This window comes from Nomascus leucogenys, chromosome 12 (genome assembly GCF_006542625.1).
Source record: "Nomascus leucogenys isolate Asia chromosome 12, Asia_NLE_v1, whole genome shotgun sequence".
NCBI lineage: Eukaryota > Metazoa > Chordata > Mammalia > Primates > Hylobatidae > Nomascus > Nomascus leucogenys.
In genome coordinates, this window is record NC_044392.1 from 7951458 (window position 1) to 7969027 (window position 17570).

The 17570-nt window shown below is 44.0% G+C and overlaps 2 protein-coding genes across 2 annotated transcripts; both read right to left on the bottom strand.

Moving 5' to 3' along the window:
- Positions 1-3182: 3182 nt before the first annotated feature.
- On the bottom strand, positions 3183-13200 carry MYCBP (MYC binding protein). The gene is made up of 5 exons (XM_012511436.2): positions 12697-13200; positions 12424-12496; positions 7243-7291; positions 6558-6687; positions 3183-4404 (listed from the first exon to the last, which is right to left on the bottom strand). The coding sequence occupies exons 1-5, from the start codon at positions 12778-12780 to the stop codon at positions 4360-4362; spliced, it is 381 nt and encodes a 126-aa protein (XP_012366890.1). The 5' UTR covers positions 12781-13200; the 3' UTR covers positions 3183-4359.
- A 285-nt stretch (positions 13201-13485) lies between these two features.
- On the bottom strand, positions 13486-15760 carry GJA9 (gap junction protein alpha 9). The gene has a single exon (XM_030823478.1). The coding sequence runs from the start codon at positions 15525-15527 to the stop codon at positions 13980-13982; it is 1548 nt and encodes a 515-aa protein (XP_030679338.1). The 5' UTR covers positions 15528-15760; the 3' UTR covers positions 13486-13979.
- Positions 15761-17570: the final 1810 nt, after the last annotated feature.

The following is a 17570-nucleotide window of genomic DNA, read 5'->3' on the forward strand; positions in this document are numbered from 1 at the left end:
ACACTGAGGGCAAACCTCAACCAAGGCAGAGTCATGGGTCACCGTGATAGTTTGTTCTAGCAGGTAGCTGGACCCTGATGGGAAAGCAGATGCAGCCAAGCTAGAACATCTTCTTTCTTCAGTAAGTCGCCGATAGTGGATACTGCTGCCACTTCAAACCCAACGGGACTCAATTTGCCCTCCTTCCCGCCTTGTCAAAGTCTACTCCAGGAATTCCATACCCCATAGAACACTGCCTCTTCTATGACCTCGTTCAGATTAGAGACCAAAGTATTGAATAATGAAAGCAAACAAAGGCAAATGCTTGTCACCAAATATGTCTGAGAAATCTAGATAAATTTTTATCTTTGACAATCAGGCTCTAGAACTAGAAGTTTGACAAGAGGATCCTCTTAAAGCACAGCCCTATACATTTTTTAAAGTACAGGAGTGGGGGTGCTCCCAGCCCTCCAAGGAGACTGACTTCTTGATTATGAAGGAAAAATTCGCACATGCGAGCAGGTCTGGGACTTTGTTTTGTCTGAACCCAGAAGTTAGAGGTAGGATACACCCTTAGAGGTCATCTAGCCCAACCTCTCACCTAAAACGAACCAACTCTATAGTATCTAATAGATATGCAGAATGCACTTAAATAGTTCGAAGGGAAAAGAGCTCACCATCTCGAAAGGCAGCCAACTCCACTGTGGTAAACCTTTGTTTAAAAATTATTAAAGCCGGCCGGGCACGGTGGCTCACGCCTGTAATCCCAGCACTTTGGGAGGCCGAGGCGGGCGGATCACGAGGTCAGGAGATCGAGACCATCCTGGCTAACATGGTGAAACCCTATCTCTACTAAAAAAATACAAAAAATTAGCCGGGCGAGGTGGCGGGCGCCTGTAGTCCCAGCTACTCGGGAGGCTGAGGCAGAAGAATGGCTTGAACCCGGGAGGCGGAGCTTGCAGTGAGCCGAGATCGCGCCACCTCACTCCAGCCTGGGCGACAGAGTGAGACTCTGTCTCAAAAAAAAAAAAAAAGTCTTAAAGCCAAACCACACTCCCTGAAGCCTATAATAGAATAAAATAGGAATAGTCTTCATCTTTTTCATGACAGCCCTTCAAATACCAGATTGCAGTATTCATTACCCACTAAGTCTTCTCTGTTCCTTGCTGAACATCTTCAGTTTCAGCCATTCTATGGTGCTGTTCGATACAGCTGATATACATGATACACACGTTCTTTATCTGCACTGTCAAACATGTAGCCGCTAGTCCTATGAGGAATAAGCACTTGAATTGTTGCTAGTGTAACAGGAATTTTTTTTTTTTTTTTTTTTTTTTTTTTTTTTTTTTTTTTGAGACGGAGTCTCGCTCTATCGCCAGGCTGGAGTGCAGTGGCGCGATCTCAGCTCACTGCAACCTCTGCCTCCCGGGTTCAAGCGATTCTCCTGCCTCAGCCTCCTGAGTAGCTAGGACTACCGGTGCCCACCACCACACCCGGCTAATTTTTGTATTTTTGGTAGAGACGGGGTTTCACCATGTTGGCCAGGATGGTCTTTTATCTCTTGACCTCATGACCCACCCGCCATGGCCTCCCAAAATGCTGAGATTACAGGTGTGAGCCACGGCGCCCCGCCAGGAACTTAAATTTTTAACTGCCACTTGCAGCTAGTGTGTACCAAATTGGAGAGCCCAGCCTTATATATTCAAATCCTCTATTGGTCACTCTTTATATGCATTCAAGCTTGTCAATATCCATCAAACATTTGACTCCTACAAAGCAATAATAAACAGTACAACTTTCAGAATGACCATTTAACACCTAGACAATATTTCTATTCCTGCTTTCCAGAATGTAATTTTTTTTAAGCATCCATAGGGTGGTTCACATTGATAATCACTGGAACTAATATTTTGTCAGCAATCCTAGTGCCTAAATGTGTATAACTGCATTTTTTAACCTAAATGTAAGACTTGATACTTCAACTTTTTGGTTTAGGCCCAGCAGTTTGGGTATTCCATGTGGTTAATCATTTTAAGGTTTGTTTCAATATAGTCTTCCAACCAGACTTTCCAATTTGTGTCACTTACAGATTTGGCACTACTACCATCTGGTCTGTATGTAATCCTTTACAGTTTGCAAGGCACTTTTACATCCATTATATTTAATTTGATTCTTACAACAACCTTGTGAGGTAGGCAAGATGTGAAGTCCATATTTTATAGACAAAGCAGCTGAAGCATAATAGGAGCTTAACTGGTGTGATCCATTTTCTCTTCCATGGAGCATCTTGTTGTATATTTCTTCATCCAAATCCTTGACAGAAATGTTGAAGAGGACCTCTAGAGGCTAAGCTGATTCTGAATTCTTAAATAGCACTGACTGTTACAATTTAAGCAAGTCAGTTTCACCTAAAAGTGTGATTATCCAACCCACGTTGCCTTTCTGTTCAAAAAGGATGGTAACCAAAGACAGTCACAGTCACCTGGCTTACTGACATAAATATTACTACTAATCCAATAGTGAAAAGCCCATGAGGATTGGCTGCCACAAAAAAATTTCAACCTGTATCTACCAAGAAACTGTCATACCAACTAAAGAAGCCAAGTCTCTCTCTCTTTCAAAACCCTCATGGGGCCATGCTTTATTATAATGGTCTGTCACAGGTCCTAACCCACACTGTATTTGATTCTATACAGTCTCATAATTAAGTCATTCCTCTTTATCACACCCAGCACTTAGTCCACTGCTGCCCATGTAGGAGGCACTCAAATTGGTAAAAGAGAAATCTATTCAAGCGAATGATCTTCTGGTGCCCATGTAGGAGGCACTCAAATTGGTAAAAGAGAAATCTATTCAAGCGAATGATCTTCTGGCCCCCCTTCAAAAACAAACTTGTGACTAGAAGAGTCACCAGCCATAACCACATTCCTACTAACAGGGCTGATTTAAATGCCCTTTTAATTGGCTTGGTCATAAGTCTCCAACAGGTACCAAGGCTTTTGCTAGTTAAACCAGTTTTCATTGGATCATTTTGTTTTCTGTGTGTGTTTTGACCAAAAACAAAGACAGGTTCTCTAACAACAGGGAGAGAATATATGAAATAGGAGTATGTCTATAAAATGACGGTCTACCAGTAAGGAAAATAAGTGATCAATAAAACAAAACATCTGATTGTAGGTCTACCCAAAGAAAGGAAAAAGGACTAACAAACAAGAATATAGTGCTTTACCATTTACAAATCTTTCACATACATTCTCATTTGACCCTCACAACAACCCTGTGAGGTAGGCATCACGGACATTCTACTCATTAAACAGATGAAGACAGTAAATCTCAGAGCAGTTCACTGATATGCCCAAGGCTCTACAGTTAGTGAGTGATTTGTATTAATATCAGTCTTTGGCCTAAAAATTCAGCACCCCTCTTCCCCTCATACTTGTCCCACCTACTTCACAGGGATAATGAAGATAAAATGAATTCAAGGCTAGAAAAATACTTTGAGGGAGAAAAGCACTATATAATTATACCTACAGACTATGATTTTCCCCAATATATGGCTCATTCCTCTTCTCATCTCAGCTTGTGTGTGAACCCAGAGTTGTATATTGCCTCTGTCTTGTGCTCAGTAAGCAAATAAGGCAGGCAGGGGGTACAGTGTGATCCTGTTTAAAGTTACATAAATTACAATCAGGGTAAATGCTATTATTAGGCAAATTGAAAAACAGCACAGAAAGGCCAGTGTGCAACTAGGACCCACTAAAGCTCAGAGCAAAGCAATGCAAGATTATCAGACAAGGGATGATTGCATAGAAGGAAAATGTGGTGTCAGAGTTCAAACTGGCACACACACACAGTTATCTAAGGCAAAGTGGTGGCAAAGAAGTTATTTGTTCCATGTTACACAAACAAGAGCAGAAGATTCATGGGAACCCGTACAAAAGCATCTTGTGTCACACGCATCTCTCCAGCTGCCTATAGAGAATATACAGAACAGTGTCACCTTCAAAGAATGACTGTACCTGTGTTCATATCCTGAACTACACCAAGGAATAGCTCCATGCTAAACTGTCTTGGCTAAAATACAACCAGTGCCATCATTCCTAATCAGACTAATAAACAGAATGTCTTTTAAGGTAATGAGTTAGATGGCTGTGTTTAGGTTTTGTTCAGGATTTACTTTGGATTCTCCTGCTTTTAAGACCCAAAGAAAGTTATATTGAGTTTTTATTGATGATTCTATGTGTTTTTAACAGAGTGTGATAGGTGAATTAAACATATTAAAAGAGTTCTATAGCATCTGTTCAGAAAAGATTATATACTATACAAACTATTCAAGTCATACAAAACCATTTTTCATTGTCTTTTCAACGGAGAAGAATCCTATTCAGCACGCTTCTCCTCCTGAGGTGGTTCATACTGAGCAAGCTATGGGGCAAAGACAGAGGGATTTCGGTGAATTTTATTCTAAATTGAGTAAAAAATAGTAAAACAAGGTAACTATTATATTCAACTTAGTTATTGTCAGTAAATTGTATTAATATCAGTTTCTATAACCATTTTAAATCATTCAGTGATTTAAGATTTAATACAATCAAATCTAATGACAGCCCTTTTCATATAAACCTTTAAAATTGCTTTGAAACTAAAATTTCATTCCAGTTCATGACTGCACTGTTCAAATACTTGATATGCAATAAACTGTATCTTCCCAAAGATTCATTTGCTTATAAGGAACTTTCTTCCTCTCCACCAAAAGTTTACTGAAAATACCCACTGAAAAGTAGATAAAGAGTTAAGTGACATGTCTTAACTTAGCCAGCCAATAAACAACTACTAATGTCTTTGAGTTAGCAGGTTCCAAAGAGTTAACTAGCATTACACATTGTGGAATCTTGGATAATTTAAAATAACTACATTTTCTTTTATGCTAAGTGTGGTTCCCTGCAAGAACACTAGGCTAACATTACGTTCTGCCAACTACCTGTTGGAGTTGAGAAGCTTGTTAGACTTCACTATGCTTTCGTTTCCTCACCTATAAAGTGGCTTGTGTACTTGTTTCACTGATCTCACAAAGTTGTTGAGAAGATAAAATATATCATGAGAAATACTTAATGTAAAATACATTATGTGATTAAGAATGTGATAAGAACTCAAAGACTTAAGAGTTGACTAATTTGAAGTTTATGAAAATTCTCACAGGACTTTGAAAAAAGAAAAAACTGGCTGGGTGAGGTGGCTCATGCCTATAATCCCAACACTTTGGGAGGCCATGCCGGGAGGAACGTTTGAGCCATGAGTTTCAGACCAACCAGGGCAACATAGTGGGACCCCATTTCTACAAAAAATTTAAAAATTAGCCGAGCATGGTGGCAAATGCCTGCAGTCCCAGCTACTCAGGAGGCAGAGGTGGGTGGATTACTTGAGCCTGGGAAGTCAAGGCTGCAGTGAGACATGACTGCACCACTGCACACCAGCCTAGGTAACAGAGACCCTGTCTCAAAAAAAGAAAGAAAAAACTTTAGCACTAGATAAAATTAAGTCCTAACAAATTTACAGAGGGCCACCACATATGGCCTTGCAGACTATGAACTGTACAAATTCTGAGAGGTGCCATTTACAAAGCAGTCGCCCCATATTGGTCTACTTAAAATCAACTGCTTAAGAACCTCAGAACTGACCATTTAAAGAGCATTAACCAATATTCTCATCCTTTTAGTGATACAGTTTCCTAAGAGCCTCTTCTTTTTTTTTTTTTTGAGACAAGAGTTTCATTCTTGTTGCCCAGGCTGGAGTGCAGTGCAGTGGCACGGTCTCAGCTCACCACAACCTCCACCTCCCGGGTTCAAGCAATTCTCCTGCCTCAGCCTCCCAAGTAGCTGAGATTACAGGCATGCACCACCAAGCCTGGCTAATTTTGTATTTTCAGTAGAGATGGGGTTTCTCCATGCTGGCCAGGCTGATCTCGAACACCTGACCTCAGGTGATCTGCCCACCTCAGCCTCCCAAAGTGCTGGGATTATAGGCATGAGCCACCGCACCCAGCCAGAACCTCTTCTTGACCACACTTTGCTTCTTTGCTTGTCCTATTTCCAGTATGTCTTGTGGTTTTGTTTTTTTTTTTTTTACCCCCCGAGATGAAGTCTTGTTCTGTCACCCAGGCTGGAGTGCAGTGGTGCGATCTCAGCTCACTGGAACTTCCATCTCCTGGGTTCAAGCGATTCTCCTGCCTCTGCCTCCCGAGTAGCTGGGATTACAGGCACATGCCACCATGCCCAGCTAATTTTTGTATTCTTAGTAGAGACAGGGTTTCACCATGTTGGCCAGGCTGGTCTCGAACTCTTGACCTTGTGATCTGCCCACCTCGGCCTCCCAAAGTGCTGGGATTACAGGCGTAAGCCACCGTGCCAGGCCTGTCTTGTGGTTTTCTTGACAGGACATAACTTTGGCCTTACATTGCAATTAATTCAAATTGATATTCACCCACCTCCCTCCCCCGCCCCGTCCATTTCAGTGAGGTTTTCATCATATAATTATTACAGGTAAAATTATTTTAACATGAATTCTTTTTAAAAATTTACCTTTGCTTTCAGTTTTTTATTTTCTTCTACAATAGCTTCATATTTCTCTTTCATTTCAGCCAGTTCTAGGCGAAGCAGCTCTATTTCTGGATTTTCTGGAGTAGCAGCTCCTAAGTGATGCTTTAAAAAACTATTATTAATGTTAAGAACTTACTTCTTAGACATGAATGAAACTAATGAAATAGCACAGAGTAGTATCAATATCCCTGACCAGAGTCACCCACTTTACCACCAATATCTACCCAGAGATCACCATCCAAAAACTCAAGTGAACTAACTTTCTCGGCCAGGCACAGTGGCTCACACCTCTAATCCCAGGACTTTGGGAGGCCGAGGTGGGCAGATCACGAGGTCAGGAGTTTGAGACCAGCCTGACGAACACAGTGAAACCCCATCTCTATTAAAAATACAAAAAATTAGCTGGGCGTGGTGGTGGGCACCTGTAATCCCAGCTACTTGGGAGACTGAGGCAGGAGAATCACTTGCAGCCAGGAGGCGGAGGTTGCAGTGAGCCAAGATCACGCCACTGCATTCCCCACCAGGTGACAGTGCAAGACTCCGTCTCAAAAAGAAAAAAAAAAGTAACTTTCTCAATATTCAGAAGTATTTTAAAGGTTATTATCTATCTAAAAAAATAAGAGTTTCAAAATAACGCCTTTTTCTGACTTGAAAGATGAAAGGATACTCCAAAGCACTGTTAGGTTTCTCTGGTTCTTCATATAAGGCTACCAACACTGCAAATCAAAAAGCAGAAAAAGCAACAATTGACGTATTAAATTTGAATGGCTGAAATTATATTCCATTACCCAGTAAATATTAGGTACCAACTATACGCTGAGCACATTGCAAAGACTATACAATGCTCAACAAGACAGACAAGGTCCCTGTTCTCAACAAATTTACAGTCAAGCGTAAAAGATATGCAAGGAACTAGACAGAGGTTATCAAGCAGGAATACTGGATAATGGGTTGCAGTAGCACACTGGAAGAACACCTAAGCAAGCCTAGGACATCAGGGAAGGCTTCCTAAAGGAAGGCAAAGACCTGATACCTAGGGGTTGAGTGTTTCAGATAAAATGGGAAGGCCCAGGAGCAAGAAAACAATGTATTGAGGAACTGAAAATTCAAGTATGGCTGGAGATGTAATTTGGCAGGAAAGGAAGCTGGAAAGGTGGTCATGGCCACATTAGGGAGAGTCATGCAAATTTGGTTGGCATATAAACAGTTTTAATGAAGGGAGTGACAGGATCCACTCTTAACTGCTATGTGGACCAGCTGGAGTGGGACAAGGATAAAGACAGGAAGAACAGTTAAAAGGCTGATGTGGTAATCCAGTTTAAAAAAGACAGCAACCTGCAGTAGAGTGATGGGAGTGATAGAACAGTGAGAAGAAAGAAATTCGAGAATTTAGGAAAGAATCAACAGGACTATGGTAATTACCGGAAGAAGCTCTGAATTCAAAAATGGTCTTAAAAATTAAGTTTGTTTTGCTAAATAACCACCAACCAAAAACTTTACCAGTAGTCAACATGCTCAAATCAACATTAAAATAAGATATACTTGAGTGGTTTCATATCTAATCACTCATATGAGCACTACCTTGCTCTTCATCTATGGAACAAATTCCTCCTAGAATTTACTACTTAGATAAAAAACTCTAAATCAGTGGTTGGCCTTTTTGTGCATGGAACCCTTTGAAAAATCTAATAAAAGCAAAAAAAGTAACCACACACACAAAAAAATGTGGCTGGGCGCAGTGGCTCAAGCCTGTAATCCCAGAACTTTGGGAGGCCGAGGCGGGCGGATCACGAGGTCAGGAGATCGAGACCATCCTGGCTAACACAGTGAAACCCCATCTCTACTAAAAAACACAAAAAGCGAGCCAGACGTGGTGGCGGGCAGCTGTAGTCCCAGCTACTCGGGAGGCTGAGGCAGGAGAATGGCATTAACCCAGGAGGCGGAGCTTGCAGTGAGCCGAGATCGCGCCACTGCACTCCAGCCTGGGCGACAGAGCAAGACTCCGACTCAAAAACAAAAAAACAAAACAAACAAAAAACCAGTGATAGATATCTAGACCCCAAGTCCTGTTGTAAACCAACTTACATACTTCCCTTTTGTTCTTTTAGAGTTTTAATAACTTACCAAAATAATATACAGTATGAAAAAATCAAATGGGCAACTATTTTTAACAATTTACATTGAGTTCTGATAGTTACTCTTCATCTAAATACACTTAACAGCACTATTTTTTGAGAAATTCATTTGGGTTTTTTTTTTTTTTTTTTTTGAGACGGAGTTTTGCTCTTGTTGCCCAGGCTGGAGTGCAATGGCATAATCTCGGCTCACCACAACCTCTGCCTCCCAGGTTCAAGCGATTCTCCTGCCTCAGCCTCTCTAGTGGCTGGAATTACAGGCATGCACCACCATGCCCGGCTAATTTTGTATTTTTAGTAGAGACGGGGTTTCTCCATGTTGGTCAGGCTAGTCTCGAACTCCCGGCCTCAGGTGATCCACCCGCCTCAGCCTCCCAAAGTTCTGGGATTACAGGCGTGAGCCACCACACCCGGCCAAATCCTCATTTTGTAAGACATGAATATTAATACTCTACTCTCTCCTCCTCTTATTCCCCCACCCCATTTCTTTCGGCTTCTAATTTGTCAGTGGTACTTACAAGGTTGATAATTGCAGAAGATACTGTAAATACTAAGTTTCCTGTGCTTTTCTATAGATGAAATGCACTTCCTTGTAATCAGACAAGAACTCTATACCCAATCATGCTCCCCTTTTTGCCTTCGCAGCCAGGATTTTTAGAGGTTGATATAGCGCTCAAAATAGCTAAAATACTTCAGCTTCCAAATGATTTATCATCTTTATCTTTAGCCATCCTTTCATAGTGTTTTAATGTTATAAACTATTTCAAATCATCTTGGAAATAAGCTGTAAAAAATTTAGGCCAGACACAGTGGCTCATTCCTGAAATTCCAGCACTTTGAGAGGCCAAGGCAGGAGGATTGCTTGAGCCCAGGAGTTTGAGATCAACTTGGACAATACCCGGACTCTACAAAAAAAGAAAAAAAAACCATTGGCCAGGCATGGTGGCTCACGCCTATAATCCCAGCACTTCGGTAGGCCGAGGAGGGTGGATCATGAGGTCAAGCGATCGAGACCATCCTGGCTAACATGGTGAAACCCCGTCTCTACTAAAAATACCAAAAAAATTAGCCAGGCATGGTGGCAGGCACCTGTAGTCCCTGCTACTTGGGAGGCTGAGGCAGAATGGCATGAACCCGGGAGGTGGAGCTTGCAGTGAGCCGAGATCGTGCCACTGCACTCCAGCCTGGGTGACAGAGCAAGACTCCGTCTCAAAAAAAAAAAAAAAAAAAAATTAAAAATTAGCCGGGCATGGTGGTGCATGCCTGTAGTCTCAGCTACTTGGGTGCCTGAGGTGGGAGAATTGCTTGAACCTGGGAGATTAAGACTGCAGTGAGATGTGACTGCACCACTGTACTCCAGTCTGGGCGACAGAGACCTTGTCTCGAAAAAATATGTATATGTAAATTAAATTTGTGAGGCTGGGCACAGTGGGTCATGCCTCTAACATCAACACTTGGGGAAGCCAAGGCAGAAGGATCACTTGAGGCCAGGCATTCCTGGGTGACAGAGTGAGACTCTGTCTCAAAAAATAAAAATAAAAAGTAAAAACAAATAGAATTGTGTAAAGCACCTATGTTTGAAGCTGAACATCAAATTTTTAATAAATCACATCAATACTGTGTTGGCTGATGTTATTTAGGAGCCTGGAAATCCAAGGAGATTGAGAGGTTAAATTCTAGTGGAGGCCGGTGGCTCACACCTGTAATCCCAGCACTTTGCGGGGCTGAGGTGAGCGGATCACCTGAGTTAAGGAGTTCAAGACCACCCTGGCCCACGTGGTGAAACCTCCTCTCTACTAAAAATACAAAAAATTAGCTGAGCATGGTGACACATGCCTGTACTCCCAGCTACTTGGGAGGCTGAGGCAACACAATCGCTTGAACCCGGAGGTGGAGGTTGCAGTGAGCCGAGATCATGCCGCTGCACTCCAGCCTGGGCAACAAACATCTTCTGTGTAGTCAGTTACCTCCTACAACTGTCATTTTTCTGCCTTTTACCATTCAGTCTTTCACTTGCTCCATCCAACCACTCTGGCCTCCTTATACTTCCTGAAACTCTGTTTCTTTCAGGTTTCTGCTCAAAAGTTACTTCTTAAGAAAGGCCTTCCCCCCACCACCCTATATAAAATGACACACACATCCCACCTGTCACTTTTTTTTTTTTGGAGACAGAGTGGCACAATCACAATTCACTGCAGCCTTGACCTCCTGGGCTCAGGTGATTCTCTCACCTCAGCCTCCACAGTAGCTAGATTACAGGCACACACCATGCCCAGCAATTTTTTTTTTTTTTTTTAAAGAGATGGGAGTTTTGCCATGTTGCCCAGGCTGGTCTTGAGCTCCTGGCCTCTAGCAGTCCACCCACCTCAGCCTCCCAAAGTGCTGACATTACAGGCATGAGCCACGTGCCTGGCTTCACCTGTTACTCTTTATCCCTAACTTTGCTGTATTTCTATCTGTAACACCACTAGCGGACACTACATGTTTGTTTATGTATTTGTCTCCCTCAACTAGGATATAAGCTTATGAGAGCCGAGACTTTCATCGTCCCCTGCTTATCTCCAGTGTGCAGAACAGACACCTGAGTAAAATGATTAAATGAAAGAAATGAACGTATGGAGTTTTTAGATGGGATGACATTCAAAGCATCTGTGACACTTTCAGAGACAACATGGCACAATACTTTCACAGAGTAGTCCCTTAATACTTGCTGAAGTTTATTTGCAAAGAAGTAAACTATTATCTGAACCCCAAATAGGCAGCAATTCAAAATCACTAGCCTGCTTTCTGCTGAGACCCAGGAGTTATGCTCCTAGAATTTTCCTCTAAACTTTGCTTCTGTCCAAAGAGCAGTTACCAATTTATTTCCCACTTCCCAAACTTTCTAGTTTTATATGACCCAAGTCCTCATCCCTGCCAACAATTCCATTCTACACCCTTGAAAATCCCAGTGAGTTGAGTGACACATAGCAGGCATTCAAATTAGTGCTAAGCCAATGAAGTAAACTGTACCCTACCCCTTGGAATCCTCCTGTTTCCAACACTTCACTCATCTACTTAACTTAGATCTTGAAGCCACGAATGAAGAGAGACAGCGTTAACAGTAAGCTTTCATTTTAAAAAGTGAAAACAATGTAACCACCTTGATATGCCCTCGAGTTCTTTAAGCTGTAATTCTACTTTAACTATGAAATATACACAAAATAAGAATTGACACAGACTAAGGAATGGGGGCTGAAAAGCCACAGCCAAATTCGCTATGAATCTCCTACTTTGGGGATTAGGCTCACTCAGCTACTTCATAGCCCACTTTGAAAGTCGGTCATTTTTCCAGTTGCTCTTTGTCGGAGGGAAACTTTCTTAAGATTCTGAGGACTCCACAAAAACCGTAAGGTGGGAAGAATTGGGATCTGAAGGTCTTTGGCAAACATGTCCACTGCGGCTGCTCGAGGCAAAGCAACGGAAGTTGAAGAGACTTTGCAACAGCTGCAAGAGTTTCACTCCCGGTGCGGAGAAGGTAGCGGAGCTAGGCTACCCCATCCGGGCGGTGTCCAGCAGCCAGGTCCCTGCCGAACCCCGAGGCCCACCTCGCTGGACCCCGGACGGGCCCCATCTGTTTCCCCTCCTTCCCCACGCTACGGCCCGCTGGGGAACGGGGCAGCGCCGGGGAGCACGACGAGGGCACGAGGTACCCTCTCCTAGCCCAGGCTCACCCTTGGTCAGCGTGTCCAGCACCCCCGACTTCTCCAAGTACCTCCGGAACTGCTCACGCTTCGAGTCGGCGGCCTGAAGAGACACCGGGGGTCAGTGGCCAGAGACCGGGAGGCGAGCAGGAAGAAGGCGCTGGGAGTCCGGCAACCCCGCCTCCGCCTCGCTACCTCGGGGCCCTCCCGCCCAAACCTGCGCGCGCGATCCCACTCCCACCCAGAGCCGACCAGCGGCTTGCTACCGCCCGCATGCCCCCAGCCACGCCGCACCCCCCTCACTCTGTAATGGGCCATAGTGACAGCGGCAGCGGCGTAGCTGGCGCCGGAGACCGCGACTGGCGGGTTGGGAGCAGCACTGCTCATGCGCGGAAGGGGGCGCGCGCCTGCGCACTTGCGAACCACGGGCAGGGATCGCCGGGGTGTGGCCTGTTTTCATGGCGACCAGGACGCTCTGCATCCCCCGTAGCAGGCTGAGCCGAGGGAGGCTGCGTATGCCCGCCCCTCTGGCTGTCGGAGCCGCACCTCTTCCTCTTCCGGCCCCCGTAGCAGTTAGGTTTCTTTGCAGGAGGTGAGATTTTGGTATCTCTGTCCTGGCGTCCGGAGGCAGAGCCCGGGAGCACTGAGACTATTGCAAGAGGAAGGATCGCCGCACGGTGGTAGCGAGCGCATCTTTCTCATCTGGGACCTCGGAAACTGTGTTGACCCATAGGTGCTGGGCTTCTTGGCTCACGTCCTGAGAAAGTGCTCACAGTGCTTTGCCGTAGCTGAGGAGGGTGTTTAGAATCACATATTTTGGCTCCAGCTTATATCTTTGAAGTCTCCTTGAGTCGTGGCAGACTTAATGTGGGCCTCTGGAGGATGAGCAGTAACGAGCTTGCAGTAGCTTTTGAGCGCTTACTGTGTGCCAGGCACTGTAGAAAACACGGGTATTTTAAATTTTAATCCTTACAACACCCCTGTAGGGTGGGTACTGTTAATTAAGTGGAGAGGTTAGATGTTCAGTGAGTACAGCCGAGTCCAATCCGAGCAATGAATCACGATGCTATGAACTGGTGAAGGAAAGCCACGGATCTTTTTAAGATTTTATTTACTAGGTAGCAACATGTGAGTATACTCGAGACACATCAGGATGCAGTCTAGAAGGAAACTTAAGTGATTGTGTTCCAGGGGCAAACAAAATTAACCCAGCGTCCAAGGTGGAATTATATAGATCAAGAACCATTTCCTAAGGCTATGGTCTCTTCAAAGAGAAAACCTGATCAAACCATTTAGCCTCAATTCTGAACACTTGATTTTCCCAGAATCGGTTACACACATTCGAAAGGATATCGTTTAAAAAAAAAAAAAAAAAAAATCCTGATTTGACAACTCTATGTCTTTGAATTTAGAAGTGTCCCTTCACAATCTCGAATTAGAGCTGTTTTTCTCTTGCTTAAATGAGTTTGCAGTTGTCTGTCTTAACAGCTGGTTTTTAGAGCTGCCCATATCTATTTTTTCTGTGCCCCACCACCACTAGGCTACTTCTCTGACAATATATATAATGTCTAAAAGCCAACCGCTGTTTAGATCTGAAGATCTGTGGGAACCCGCCTACCAATGAGATTGTTTGTTAGGGACACTGCGTGATTTGGAGGACAAACAGGATTATTACAGGTTCTGACCAACCCTGGCTCAAAGGACAGCCCTCCCAAAGAATCAGCAGTGTTTGGAATGTCAAGTGATTGAGACTCTCCTTGTGAAGGTGGAAGCGTTCTGACTGTGCCCTTTCTGAACTGGCCCTTGAGGTTACCTTTAGGAGGTGAACCCCGGTTTTCAGGTTCTGTAGAGGAACCCCATGTAGCTCTAAGCCACCGCGGTTTCCAATCGCAGTTAGCTGGCAAGGAGAAAACTGTTTGGGGTGACTGCCTCATGTTGTTCTCTCCATCTATAGCAACACCTGGAATAGAACGGTGACCTCTAGAGTAGTAGTTCCTTTTGCTGTCTTTGCCTTCAGTTTCTCTTTTTTCCATTAACTGGTTACCATTAACTTCTTTTCCAAATATTTTATGAGTGTCTTTGTTACTATTTGAACTGATGTGTTGAAAATGACTACAGCTAGTACTAAGTGTGGAAATCTCATTAGAAAGTACAGTTTCCTGTTCATCCAAAATGCATTTCTCATCATTTACACTATGATTGTCAGGATTTGGCTGGAATACAGAAGATGAATTTAAACTAGGGTACACTGCAGTGTGTGTTTGCTTTTCCACTAACAGATTATAATCAGGGGCAGAAGGGAGTCGCTTCAGTGAATTTGCAGATGTGCTCTGATATTTGGCTACATTTTGTATTGCCTTGTTTGCATGGAATTCATTATGTTCCTTCTTCAACTTGTATTTTCCCCAAAGCCCTCTTTTAATCTTTTTAAAACCTAGGTGGAAAATTTCTAGAATGTTTAAGAAAAGTGAAATAGTGGCTATAGATTGCATAAATAGTAGGAATATTGTCTTTTCTGTTGGTCTTGAGACAAAACAGTCGATTATATTTGGACACGGGTGGCCATGGCACTTAAATAGCGGCTCTAAGTGAAATCCATACAAAAGGTACTGTCCAATCATGAATCCAACTTCAACCACAGAACGAGTGAAAATGTGTATCACGTAAGTGCAAAGCAAGGTTCCTCTGAGTGGAGCTTTATTGAGTTTCCTTTTCTCCAGCTGACACAGCTCTTGCTCCAATCTCCTACGATCCCTAGGCATTTCAAACTCTACCTCCTCCAGTTCTACTCTTAACTGAGCTTTCATCCTTTGCCTCTCTTCCTCTAGAACTCTCAGTCGGTACAATGCATGGCCCATGTAGACCAGGGATGGTGAAGACACAAATATCACCTGCAGAACCCAGTATCTAATGAGGGAGATAGGAAAGGCCTGGTCGTAGCATACATTTCTGCAGCCTGGTTGTTCTGTATTGCAGATGAAGCCAGACTGCTCATCATTCCAGACATCCTCAGCTGCTACACCCAGAACAAGCATTCGAAATATGAACAGGATGGTGAGCCAGATCTTTCCAATCATGGTGGAGTGGATGTGAACTTCCTCCAGAGTATCTCCAAGGAGATTCCAGTCCCCCATGTTTATTTAGTCAGCCATCTTAGCTCTGATCCACATCAAATAAGAGGCAGATAAATTCTTCCATTCTGAAAGGAGCACAATTTCTTAAAGCAAACCTATGGTGAAAATATAATAATATGTCACTTCTATATGCTGGTTGCTTTACTTTTTCCCTAGATAGCTGTGGGGTTTTTTGTTTGTTTGTTTGTTGAGACAGAGTTGCCCAGGCTGGAGTACAGTGTTGCAACCACAACTCCCTGCAGCCTCAACCGCCCAGACTCAAGCGATCATCTCCCCTCTCAGCCTCCTGAGTAGCTGGGACTATGGGTGTGTGCAACTACACCCAGATAATTTTTTTATTTTTTTGTAGAGACAGGGTCTCACTATATTGCTGCAGCTAGTCTCAAACTCCTAGACTCAAGTGATCCTCTTGCCTTCGCCTCCCAAAGTGTGGGAATTACAGGTGTGGGTCACCACACCTGGCCAAAGTGTGAATCTGTTACCAATAATATACTTAAATGTCAGGAATTTAAAACCACTTATATTTAGACATCGCAATACAATGAAAAAACATGAAACCTGGAGGAGGAGTGTATATATTCTCTATTAAGAATATAGGCTGGGCAGCGTGGCTCATACCTGTAATCCCGACACTTTGGGAGGGCGAGGTGGGTGGATCATTTGAGGTCAGGAGTTCCAGACCAGCCTGGCCAACATGGTGAAACCCCGCCTCTATTAAAAATACAAAAATTAGCCAGGCGTGGTGGCGGGCACTTGTAGTCCCAGCTCCTCGGGAGGCTGAGGCGGGAGAATTGCTTGAACCTGGAAGGCAGAGGTTGCAGTAAGCTGAGATCAAACCCTTGACCTCAGATGATCTGCCCACCTCGGCCTCCCAAATTGCTGGGATTACAGGCATGAGCCAATGCGCATGGCCTAAAATTATATTCTTTTTTTTTTTTTTTTTTTTGAGACGGAGTCTCACTCTGTAGCCCAGGCTGGAGTGCAATGGCACGATCTCAGCTCACCGCAACCTCCACCTCCTGGGTTCAAGCAATTCTCCTGCCTCAGCCTCCCGAGTAGCTGTGATTACAGGCATGCACCACCATGCCCGGATAATTTTGTATTTTTTTTTTTTTTTTTTGAGACGGAGTCTCGCTCTGTTGCCCAGGCTGGAGTGCAGTGGTGCGATCTCGGCTCACTGCAAGCTCCGCCTCCCGGGTTCACGCCATTCTCCTGCCTCAACCTCCCGAGTAGCTGGGACTACAGGCGCCCGCCACCGTGCCCAGCTAATTTTTTGTATTTTTACTAGAGATGGGGTTTCACTGTGTTAGCCAGGATGGTCTCGATCTCCTGACCTCTTGATCCGCCCACCTCGGCCTCCCAAAGTGCTGGGATTACAGGCGTGAGCCACTGTGCCAGGCCAATTTTGTATTTGTAGTAGAGATGATGTTTCTCCATGTTGGCCAGGCTGGTCTCAAACTCCTGACCTCAGGTGATCTGCCCACCTCAGCCTCCCAAAGTGCTGGGATTACAGGCATGAGCCACCACACCCAACCTGTTGTTGTTTTTCAACTGAGAACTTTTGGAAAAGTTTCTAAAACTAGTAACTTGATCTTAACCTTATTTATTAAGATTATTTGATATCAAACTTATAACAAAGTCAATTTTTTTTCCCCAACATGCCATTACTGGCTTGAAAAGTCAGTGATTTTTTTTTCTTTCTTTTTTTTGGGACAGAGTCCAGTCTCCTGTCGCCAGGCTGGAGTGCAGTGGCGCGATCTCGGCGCACTGCAACCTCCGCCTCCTGGGTTCAAGCGATTCCCCTGCCTCAACCTCCTGGGTAGCTGGGACTACGGGCGCCTGCCAGCACCCCCAGATAATTTTTTGTATTTTAGTAGACACGCGGTTTCACCATGTTGGCCAGGATGATCTCGATCTCCTGACCTCGTGATCCACCCGCCTCGGCCTCCCAAAGTGCCAGGATTACAGGCATGAGCCACCGTGCCCGGCCAAAAAGTCAGTGATTTTTAAATCTCATTTATACACATAGGAAAACGAATATGC